The sequence below is a fragment of the Borostomias antarcticus genome (genome assembly GCF_949987555.1).
Source record: "Borostomias antarcticus genome assembly, chromosome: 23".
Classification (NCBI taxonomy): Eukaryota; Metazoa; Chordata; class Actinopteri; order Stomiiformes; family Stomiidae; genus Borostomias; species Borostomias antarcticus.
In genome coordinates, this window is record NC_140256.1 from 5,417,386 (window position 1) to 5,429,511 (window position 12,126).

A 12,126-nucleotide genomic window follows, 5' to 3' on the forward strand; every position below is an offset into this window, starting at 1 on the left:
CTCTCTCTCACACACACACACACACACACACACACACACACACACACACACACACACACACACACACACACACACACAAAGGCCATATGGTGACGGATGTCCTGACCCCTCCACCTGTTCTCCATCCTGCCACCCCCACAGACGCATGTTTGAAACAGGGGAGGAGCTCATAATGAAGCTTAGTGGATTAGATTAGCTTGATGAGGGTCATTTGTGACTGCCACCAGAGGATTGGTCCTGATGTCTGCCAGGGTCATTTTTCAGTTTTTACAGATTATGAAAGTATGAATTGTAAGCTTTCAGATGATGTGCCATGCATTGAAATCTGCAAATATTTGAAGAAGATATGCTTCTGTGAATGTTGGTACACCTGAATTCACTAAGCAGAGGAAAATGGCTTCAAAGATTCAGAGTTGTTCACACTTCTCACAGCCAGGTAATGGGTGGGAACAGTAGCTGGTTAACCCCGCCCCAAACCACTCCCCCACTGGACTAGCTGTCATTATCTGTCAGTGGCTGTCAGCGGTGGTTTGATGGGCTTTTCAATGACAAAAAAGTAATACATTAAATTGATTAAAGGCAGCGTTCATAATTCTTTTCTACATGGTTATATATGCCCAATGGTTATATATACCTCAGTGGGGTTTGGGACTGGAGTTTGAAAGCAAGCTGGAGGGTTGGCTATTATAACAGGTAAGCCTACTATGAATATGAATACAAGATGAAGTTTCAAGTTTTTTTTAATTGTGACATAGGTACATAGGTTACATGATGCAAACATACGTTGTAAAGGTACAAACAACAGCAACAATATGCATAGCGAACAGGTACATGGGAATTCTTGTCTTCGCTTGACCTCACAGTATCATATCATTACTGATCAGTTCCTCATTCCAGTCCTGGGTACGCAGTTAGACATTTTCCGTGGTAAGGCAATTTCCTGGCAAACTAGCTAGCTAGGTTCTATCAGTATCACACCCATCTACTTATCCTATCTGATCATGGATGGCTGACTGTGTCCATCATACAGGCAGTGCAATTACATACAGTTATATGTCAAGTACACAGTAGTGCAGAGTCAGTTGTCTATTGTATAGTGTGTGAACCAAATCTCAAAGGAGAGGACAGACGACAAGGTCGGCGAAAATCACTCCACTCTTTCTCATCTTCACCAGCGTGCCTGACCCCGGTGGTCTCTCCATTGGCGTGTGTATTTGGTCGTTGGGGTAGGATTCTAGAATTTATAATCTTATATCTGCTCTCTGATCTATTTGTAGTTACTGTAACCTGACATCACAAGATGTGGTTGTTGTCATGTTATAGCTGTGCCAAAGTGCAAGGACCGAACTGAAGAAAAGTGTGTGCTCGGCCATATATGGGAATAGCCTTCAAATTAAGACTTTAAAACAATAAGGGTCACTCTGCCTGATTTTAAAACTCTTATCAGTAGGCTACAATGATTAATGATTCTAAACAGTTTATTTAGAATACCGCAATAAAATCCTGGTAGCCATTTTAGCATCGTTGCGCACAGCCAGTGGTCTGGCTGCTAGTGATGGGCAGTCCGACTCTTTTCAAAGATTTGGTTCCTTCAAGTTGATACATCTAATTGTACCAAACCTTTTGAGTTTTTATACTTTTTTTGTGCCTACACGCACATTTGACAGCTGACCCCACAAAGAATGCATCCATTACCAGTCAACATCTGTATTTACATTAAGATAAAATGTCCATCGTTCTGCTGTGCGTGCTATTATGTTTATAAAGCTTGCAACAATCCAGTTTGACACAGGAGATAGTTCACCCATTTACTCTAACTCTGCCACACACACTTACAACGCACACTACACAGCAGCTGATTCCAGAGCAACCTACACTATTGTTTGTGTCAATTCTGTCAAAGCTGGAGCTTGTGTGTGCATGACCTGTATGTCAAGGGAGGGAGGGGGGTGTGCAGTTGGCACTCAGACGTTTGATAGACTGTTCGGTACTGTACGTATCAGACACTAAAAAGAGTCGTTTAAAAAAAATTGTTCTTTCATTTTCGCCCATCATTATTGACTGCTAAGCCTGTGAGTTATTCTGTCAAGCACGTGGTTGCAGGTTGTCGTTCCATTCCCGGTCCCTATATAACCTTTTTAGACAATTTTTTAATGTGCTTTCCTTTACTTCCTTTATATGTTCTTCATGTACATTTATATCATTTAAACTTTAAAAAAGGTAAAAAAGAAAGCTCTCATTTAACATGCTGTAGCCTATGGCTGATATCTTCTGCTGTAGGTTGGTACGTGTCATTCAGGGGAGGTTACAGTTCAAGCTTCGATAACTGTAGCAGGGTTAGAACTATGGAAATATGACTATGATTAGGTATAATTTATGATTATACTGCGGTTATCACAAATAAGAAGGACATTTTATTTAATACATTAAATCAACTCGTATATGGGGCACCACCCTGTTCTGTACAGGGAAACAGATAACCTTCATAATAGTCTAATTTATCAATCTCAGAAGGAGGAGGTCTTGACTCAATCAAGTGACCTAAAGATCATGTGATGACGCTAGGACGTGAGTAGGAATTTATACTAATCAATTATCAAAATAATATTAAAACACAATTCAGTAATCGATGGAAAACACGTGGCAATATGAAAACACAGCAGAAATGAAAAGAATGATGTCATAGATTATCACAGCCTATCCTAAATCCTCTAAGCTTAAACAACACTTGGCTTCACACCACATCCAAAGAGAATGCTGGATGGCAACCTTACGGGGTAGTGTGTTTGGAAGCGAGGTGTCCGGAGGTGTTGTCGGCTCGAAGACTGGAAGAGGCATGTGACGTGATGGTCACTCGGTTCGATGCAGGGGGCAGCGCACCTGCGCTACCGTTGAAACAGTGATGGTAGTGTTGCGCGAACGTTGATGTTCGCGGAGGTTAGAGTTCAGTTTCAGAGTTCAAAAGTTGCAAATGTCACATTCAAAACCTCTGCTCTCGTCATAGGTGGATCGTTTGAAGAGTTTGTGGAAATTCCTAAGACCCTGGTGTCGACTACAGAGATCTTAGTTCAGCAATTCCACGGATACAGGCAGATTTTCATCAACCAGATACAAGCTTGGATCCTGGGGTCACGTGTTACTTGAAGGAACACAGACCCTGAGAGATGAGAAAACTTGAGAGAGGGAGAGTCTCTGTCTGGTCTCTACTTAAGCAGGGCCCAAAAATGAGTCCTGTTTGCATAGACAGGCACCAATTGGTCACTTGGTGACCCCCGAGTGACCCCCGCTCCCGTCATAAACGGGGAGACAAAATTCTCTTAGGAGTCTGTAATCATCAAATATCCCTGTTCAGGTCTCACCCTGTGCGTGTATTTGTGTGTGTGTGTGTGTGTGTGTGTTCCAGACTGAGGATGGCTCTGGACGTAGGTGGTCTGGTGGCTGTGCTGCTGTTCTATATCCTGATCCTGGTCATTGGTATCTGGACCGCTAAGAAGTCCAAGAAGGAGGAGAAGAAATGTGTGGGGACCATGAGCGAGGTCACCATGGTGGGAGGACGCAACATCAACCTCCTGGTGGGAGTATTCACCATGACAGGTGAGTGAGAGCAAAGTGTGTGTGTGTGTGGGGGAGGGGGTGTTGGGGGGGGCAGTCCAAAGACAATGTAATCAAACACTGTTTGATAAGTGTGCATGTGTATGCTCTCTGTGTGCTCAGGGACCTGGGTTGGAGGGGGCTATATCATGGGCACTGCGGAGATGGTGTACTCTCCATCTCAAGGCCTCATCTGGGCATCGTTGCCCCTGGCTTATGTCATCACCTTCCTGGTCGGTAAGCAGCACACACACCTGCAGCTGCCCACCACACACTATAGCTGCTTGAATTGGTTAAACTCTCTCCTCAGTATAAAGCGTGAGGTATACTTGCTTTTAACTGTATTTTATTTTTCCTGCATTTTATTTTAAATAATTATTTTTTATTTTATTTATTTTTTATTTTATTTTAGACATTTTTTTACATTTTGTTTTATATGACCTTTTATGTGTTTCTTGCACTTTGTCTTGCTTTTAATGTGTCATATAAATCACTTTGAATTGCCTTGTTGCTGAAATGTGCTATACAAATAAACTTGCCTCATAAAGCTGAAGTTGGGAGGGGTTGGCGCAGTGACTGTGACAATTCTGCATGTGAAGGAGGAGGAGGGGCCTGGCGACGCTGATGGGAGTTGAGGGGAGAGAAAATGGGAGTATGGCGGGGGGTACGTTTGGTCCCGGCAGTGACCAGCTCTTTCATCTGGTCAGTGAACTCCAAGAGGGGGGAGGAGGGAGAAAGGGTGGCTGGAGAGTTAGGGGTTGAATGGGGTCTGGGGGGGTGAGGGAGGTGGATCCTCACAAATGGGGGCCAGTGAGAGGAGGAGAGTGAGAGACTCCCCCTCTTGGGGAGGTGGAGGGGATGAATCCTCATAAGTGATTGCCGATGAGGAGGGGTGTGAAGACTCTTCCTCCTGGCTTGGGTGTCTCCCATAATCAAAACTTTATTGAGGCGGGGGCCGAGGCAACTCTTCTTCAAGGTTTCTGCCATGTTCCTCGTGTCTTGGTGCCTCTTGTCTCTTGTCTTTGGCAGAGGGAACAGATGTATCACACAGGAAGTAGAACAGGTTGGAGATAAACAGTTTTACTCCTGACTTGTTATGGCAGAGTCCATTAGATGTCTGCACTCCCAGAAAAAGTTGAAATTCTCAATGAAGTGTACTGGATAGATTGTACATGCAATTGAAAGCCATGTGTTCAGTGCCAACAGTCTGCTGAATCTCTCATCCCCTCTTATGACTGGTGGTAGAGGACCACTGATAAACACCCCAGCTTTCAGAGAACTGTGTTCAACAGATCAATAAAGTCTCGTTTGAGAACTTCAGATGGCTGTTTCACAACATCATTTGTCCCTATGTGCACTATTATGTGCAAGATTATTTCCCTTTCTCAATCCCTACCTATCTGTCTTTTCTCAATCTCTACCTCTGTCAGTGTCTTTTCTGCCTATCAAGATAAAAAAACAACAACATTAATAACAATCTATAATCTAATTTCACGCAACAAAAATGTTCCTGCTAACTTTGCACTTTGTCTTGATGCTTTTAATGTCCCATATAAAGCATGAGAATTGCCTTGTTGCTGAAATGTGCTATCCAAATAAACTTGCCTTGCCTAACAGCCTTGCTTTGCCTAAAAGCTTTCTTTCTCTCTTTCTCTCTCTTCCTCTCATATAGTATCTGAAAGTGTCCAAATCTGACCAGCTTCCTGTCTTTCTGTCCAATAGGAGGGCTCTTTTTCGCCAAGCCAATGAGGTCACGGCGCTATGTGACGATGATGGACCCATTCCAGCATCGCTATGGAAACTCCTTCACCACAGTGCTGATACTACCTGCTTTGATCAGCGACCTCCTCGTGGTGGCCTGCATCCTGAATGCCCTGGGTCAGTTTCAGCCACACACACACACACACACACACACACGCACACACACACACACACTGCGTACATACATGCACTCCTATGTTACATAACCTGCCTCCACCTACATACGCTTAACCAAAAATCTCAGATGTATTGCTTTTGTGTTTGTGTGTGTATACATGCATACATTTCTGTGTGTGTGTGTGTTGCAGGCGGGATGATGAGTGTGATTCTGGACCTGTCCTCATTCTACTCCATCATCCTGTCGGCGGCTGTGTCCATCATCTACACCCTGCTGGGAGGGTTGTACTCTGTCGCCTACACAGATGTCATTCAGGTCACCTTTATGCTCGTCAGCCTGGTGAGAGGGGAAGGGGGTGGGGGGGGTGGAGGTGAGAGGGGGAGGGGAGGGGGGGGGGTGGAGGCGAGGGGGGGAGGGGAGGGGGGGGGTTGGAGGTGAGGGAGGAGGAGGAGGAAGGGGAAAAGTGACGAGGAGATGAAGGAGAGAGGGATGAGATTTGTATAGGAGGGAAGGAGGGAGCGTTGAGGACGGAGGTTGGTAGGAAGGAGGGAAGATGGAGGCGATGGGGACCCAGACAGCAAAATGAAACCGGATCCGGGACGAATTTATCACATTCACAAAACGGATCTGCCCCAGTGTTGATTTTCTCAACGGGCCAATACCGGCTCAAATCTGATTTACGGATCCGTCCAGAATCGGCGCGGGGAGGACCAGGGGCAGATATGATTCCTATGCGGATCTGCCGGACTGTGGGTGGGTTCGGCCCACTGTTAGCTGCTGTCTGGGGTGGGTGAATTGGTGAATGAGAGGCCATTGTAAAGTGCCTTGGATAAAAGCGCTGTATAAGTGGTCCATTTACCATTTACATAATACAACTCCGGAGCTGCCTCGATTTGCCCAAAATTAGTGCCCTCTATTTTCCACTCTGTACAATATAGCTACAGTAGCTTGCGTATGTTAGCCAAACCAAGCATTCAGACGTAACTTGACAACCACAAAATGTCTGCTATTTTCTCCTCCAGTCACTTAAAGTTAGTGGGTTCTATTGTCCACCTTGTACAATAGTACAAACCTAGCCGGGACTTAGCTGTGATGCTAATTTTTGCTATGATGAACTCCATTCACTTATGCTAACATTAGCGATCAGAGCAGTTGCATGAAAATGTCGTCTGGTCGATATAGCAGTCAGTAAAGTCGAGCAAATGTCAAGAGGTGGACATTATTGAATTCTTCTTGGCCTACATAATCTAGCAATGTGCTTTAGAACAGTATGGAGTCGGTTAGTCTCGTTAAGCACAGAGAATAACTGCCCTTCCACCTCCATTTCCCCATTCATTCTGTCTGGCGCCCGCTTCTGATTTTGGGTTTTTGGGGGGCAACGGGCCCCCGTATAATAGACTAAATGGTCATGTCAGTTACTGATTGTGTGCTCCAACGGGTATCAGAACTCAGTACTCCTCAAAAAAGTTCAGAAACATTATTTAGGTCGTTTATTTATCCCCTTCAATAAAACCAATTGGTATTGTTTTTATATCATTGGAAAGCCTGATTAGTCACCTTTACAATGAGGTACAACTTGTAAGGATCGTCCATTCCTGGAATGAGCAACACAGCTAAACGTGTGGGTCGCACCCCCCAAAAATGTGCCAAAATTCTGTTGGTATTCACTCTTGTTTTGAGTTGCTTGGTGGATTGGATGATTGCACTTTCCCACAGTAATAAGGAAAAAACAACACATATTGGCCATTTTAACACTTCATTCATTTTACACTGTCAGGGACCTCAGTAGCGTGTGGAAAATTCAAAAGCCACAACAGAAGAATATTGCAGGAGATTTAGGTTTTGGAAATTTTTTGGGGGCACTACCCACACGTTTAGCTGTGTTGCTCATTCCACGAATGCATGATCCTTACAAGTTGTACCTCGTTGTAAAGGTGACTAATCAGGCTTTCCACCAATTTAAAATACAATACCAAATGGTATTATTAAAGGGAAGAAATAATCGACCCAAATAACGTTTCGGAACTTTCTGTTATCAACCCTTCATCTATGTCTGTTACATAGTTTGAAGTCCAGATGTGTGAGGTTGTGTGGCTTTGTTTTTCAGTGGATCTGCGTTCCCTTCCTGTTTCTCAACCCATCATCCTCTGATGTCACACTCTCGGCTATTTTCAACCAATCGCTGCAGGCCCCCTGGTTGGGCGAACTGAAGCCTGAGGATGCTGGGAAATGGACAGATCAGCTGCTCGTTGAGGTTAGATTTACTGTGTGGGTGTGTGTGTGTGTGTGTGTGTGTGGGGGGGGGGGGGGGTGGAATTCAGATGTGTGTGGGGGGTGATGGGTTGGTATTCAGGTGTATGGGAGGGTGGTATTCAGATGTATGTGGGTTGCATAAGGGAGGAAGTTCAGGGACAAAGTGAGGGAAACTTCCACCAATCAGCATGACAGTATCTATCACATGATCTGCCAGACTAGAGCTGCACGATCATGAAAAACAAGTAATTTTGATTATTTGCCTGATATTGTAATTAAGCAATAATAGACGAGATGCCATTCTTTAACGTCATTAATGGTACAAGGCGCTTGCGCCGAGATATGTACGCTGTACTCGAGTACCATTAATGACGTTAAAGAACAGGCACCAAGTGTATTTTTGCGATTATATAACACACACCATTATAATCAACAAAATCATTACATCTTTTTAATTATAATTTTCTGTCAAACTTAAGCTTTCTGCTAGATTTCATTGGGATTGCGTTCCTAACTATGGGCCTAGTTAACACTAGTTGCCGGTGTGCTGCCGGTTATAACATAACTTAATTCATCAAACTGCACATCTAGTTCAGTCTTTATCCACCTAAGGTAGCCAAGAGAAAAACAATAGCCTATGTTTCCACCACTTGTTAGCCTACTACCACCGAAACATTTTAATATGGGTTGCGAAATAGCTCGCATCAACGTCTTATCGAAACAGCTGTTGCGAGTTGTAAACATCAAGTGCTGCGGTGTAAACGTTGCCATGGAAATCAGACTTGATGCAAGAAAATAACGGCGTAGCGATACGTTAAGTGATGAGGCCTTAGCCATGTATTAATCAGCTAGCCATGGTTCTATCGTGATAAGTACACGGCAGTTGACCAATCAGAGAGCTTGTTCAAACCTACCCGTTATATAATTGTGATTATTAAGTGCGATTCATATTTACGATTTTAAATTTTCTGTGGTGCCACATATACAGTATATATATATATATAGCATATATAAGGAGACTTACTGAAGCAGGTCATGAGCGAGGCCATGAGCTTACCATTCAAGTTCAAGTTGGTTTATTTCATATGTACCAATGAAAAGCATAAAACATAACTCCCCATCAATAGTAACCATTGGCTACAGTACGATACATCACATGGAGGCTTCAAGGCTTACACTCTCTGGTGTGTGTGTGTGTGTGTCTGTAGTCACTAGGAGGACTGGCCTACCAGGCCATGTACCAGCGGATCCTCTCCGCAGCGTCGCCCGCTCAAGCGCAGGTCACGTGCTTCGCCGCTGCCGGCTTCGTCTTCATCTTGGCGGTCCCCTCCGTCATAATAGGAGTTGTGTCGGCCTCTACAGGTACACACTGCACCCCTCTACAGGTACACACTGCACCTGTACCTCTGACCTCCCCCCACCCCTCAGCCTCACCACAGACCCTGTCACTGTTGATACACTTCACATAGTCACAGAAAGAGACAAGACAGACAGACAGCAAACAGACCAGAACATAGCAGGACTGAGACTAACTGGCTAACGAGCTAACTAAACTAACTAACTAACTAACAAACAAACAAACAAACAAACAAACTAACTAACTAACTAACTAACTAACTAACTAACTAACAAACTAAATGACTAGTTAACAAACAGACAGCTAACTAACTCATTAACTAACTAACTAACGAACAAACAAACAAACTAACTAACTAACTAACTAACTAACTAACTAACTAACTAACTAACTAACTAACTAAATGACTAGTTAACAAACAGACAGCTAACTAACTCATTAACTAACTAACTAACTGGCTGACTAATTACTAGCTAACTACCTAACCAACTACAGGCCAACTACCTATACACCCACATGCACCCATTTACCCTCTCTCCCTCAATCCCCCCCCCCCCCCACCCCTCCCACACCCCCAGATTGGAACCAGACATCATACGGTCTGCCCTCTCCGTTTGAGCGGGGGGAGGCTGCGAAGGTCCTGCCCCTGGCGCTGCTTCACCTCACGCCCCACTGGGTGTCTGTGATAGGCATCGGGGCGGTGGCGGCAGCCATCATGTCCTCCATGGACTCCTTCATGCTGTCCTCCGCATCCATGTTCACTCACAACATCTACAAGAGCTTCCTCAGGACTCAGGTGTGTATGTGTTTGTGTGTGACACCTCCTTTAGTAGCTCTGTTGATCTGCTGTCCTTCACATGTTTTAAAAGTAGAGAATAGTCTGGGGAGACCCCACGATAAATATTACTGGGCCCCCACAAAGCCTAGACCTAGACCTGCATCTGGGTCTCGTAGTCATGTCAGATATCAAGGAAATAACTTGGACAGATTGTAAGGAGGCTTGGGTAGACTTTTGAGTGTTATTGGGTCTCATTAACTAACGAATTTAAGAATTTCTCAAGAAGCATTTCTTCTTAAACTCCACTACAAAAACTCCACTACAAAAAGAGCAGTCTTAAGTAGTCTACACTATGGACATATTAATGCAAAAGACATGTTCATTTAAAATCATTTGTGATTGCGTTTACTTCAAATCTACAGTTGTCCTTGTATAGCATTATAGGAATGCACGTGCACAGAGCCACGAAATGCGATCATGAGCGGAGGTCTGTGCTCTTCTCGTTCTGAGCATCATTCCTAGGAGGCAATTAGGGATGCAAACAATTAATCGAAAATCGATTCATTGATTGTTAAGGATTTGTTCGAGCACGTGAAATTTACTCAATCTACTATCAAACAACGTGGTAGCGAAGTAGCCATCTCGGGAGAAATGCAGAGAAATAAACAGTGGCATATTTTTAAAAACGAAGCGGGCTAAGCAAAGCATTGTGTGGGACCACTTCAAAAAACCTACACGTACAACACGACGACAACAGCAATGCTCTATCACATGAAGAACGTTCACTCTGACAAGTTGTCTCTCCTCCTCGTCTCACCTGCAGCAAACTCACCATCGGCTCAGTGTTAGCGAGGAGGAGCTGTGACGTGCAGCAGGCAGAGAAAAATAACACAGTCCATCCATAATAAAGTGTTGATTAAGAAAAAAATAAAAGTTTTGTATTGTTTGGAAATGTTTGTATTTTAATAAAAATTAATCGATGGATTGATCGTTAACATTACCAATGATCGATTCAGGGACGGGCCTACAATTTGCAACCCTACTAGCAATATAAAAAGCTAAAGAATTACAAAGCCTGTTTCGTCCTGTGTCTCTCCCTCTCCCAGGCGTCGGACAGGGAGTGCGTGTGGGTGATCCGCGTCAGCATCCTGTTGGTGGGGCTGGTCGGGACCGGCCTGGCCTTCATTAACAGCAGTGTGGCTGCCTTCTTGTTGGTCAGCACAGACCTCATGTACTGCACCATCCTCCCACAGCTCATCTGCGTCCTGCACTGCCCCTTCACCAACGTCTACGGCGCCACCGCCGGCTACCTGACGGGGGTGCTACTGAGGCTGCTGAGCGGGGAGCCCTTCTTCCGCATGCCCTGCCTCCTCCTGTTCCCGGGATGGAGGGAGGACGAGGACGGGGTGGTGCAGCAGTACTTCCCTTTCAGGACGATGTGCATGCTGCTGGCTCTGCTGGTCATCCCCCTGGCCTCGTGGCTGGCCCGTCTGGTCTTCACACACCTGCTGCCGCCTTCCTGGGACCTGGGAAAGGAGGGGGAGGAGGGGGGGGGCAAAGGGCAGGCGGAGGGGGCGGAGGAGCCGGCCGTCACGGACAACCTGCTGGCTCTCTCCATCTCTCCAGCACCAGCTGCTAGTGGGGGAGGGAGGGAGGAGGGGGGGGTAGGGTAACTTCAACAGTGTCTTTTGCTTCACCTGTCAAATCGTTTGAAACCGAACCCAGTGATCGGTAAGAATCAATGACTGAGGCTGAAAGCCACAGGTCTGGGTTTAGGGGTTAGGGATGGGGGCTAGGCGGTTTTCTCTGCTGCTTCATTCTGTTTTGTCGCTGTTGGTGTCTAGGACTGGCTGAGCAGGGCTGGCGTGGGGGCGTGGCCAATGGGGCAAGGTCTAGCAGGGTCGAGTTGTATAAATGATGATTTGTTTCTATCTGACTTTATGTATCATACTGTGTTTTCTATATGAACTTGTATTAAAAAGCAGTCTTGTACACACATCCCGACTAAGCATTAACCTTGTGTGTGTGTGTGTGTGTGCGTGTGTGTGTGTGTGTGTGAGTGAGAGAGAGAGAGAGAGAGAGAGAGAGATACAGGTGGTGGTGCATCACTGTTGCAGTTTACGAGCAGCGAGGTTTGACACAGCAGAAGAAGTAGTCAGCCGAACCGGTGCTCTCCGGCTCTACACTCACTCAGATGTATCTCAGCTACCTGGCTAGCTAGATAGTCCAGATGATGTGGCAAATTTGAGGCAAATTTTTCATAAAAGC

The 12,126-nt window shown here is 45.2% G+C and overlaps 1 protein-coding gene across 1 annotated transcript in view; it reads left to right on the top strand.

Moving 5' to 3' along the window:
* Positions 1 to 3,410: 3,410 nt before the first annotated feature.
* Positions 3,411 to 12,126, top strand: part of LOC311324856 (high affinity choline transporter 1-like) — a gene marked incomplete at both ends in the record, with an annotated part of 60,592 nt that continues 51,876 nt past the window's right edge. Inside the window, 8 exons of the mRNA XM_084457453.1 lie at positions 3,411 to 3,594; positions 3,715 to 3,828; positions 5,314 to 5,469; positions 5,661 to 5,809; positions 7,578 to 7,724; positions 8,932 to 9,085; positions 9,659 to 9,876; positions 10,965 to 11,412. Coding sequence (XP_084313579.1) covers positions 3,411 to 3,594; positions 3,715 to 3,828; positions 5,314 to 5,469; positions 5,661 to 5,809; positions 7,578 to 7,724; positions 8,932 to 9,085; positions 9,659 to 9,876; positions 10,965 to 11,412 — 1,570 coding nt within the window. The remainder of the gene's footprint in view (positions 3,595 to 3,714; positions 3,829 to 5,313; positions 5,470 to 5,660; positions 5,810 to 7,577; positions 7,725 to 8,931; positions 9,086 to 9,658; positions 9,877 to 10,964; positions 11,413 to 12,126) is intronic.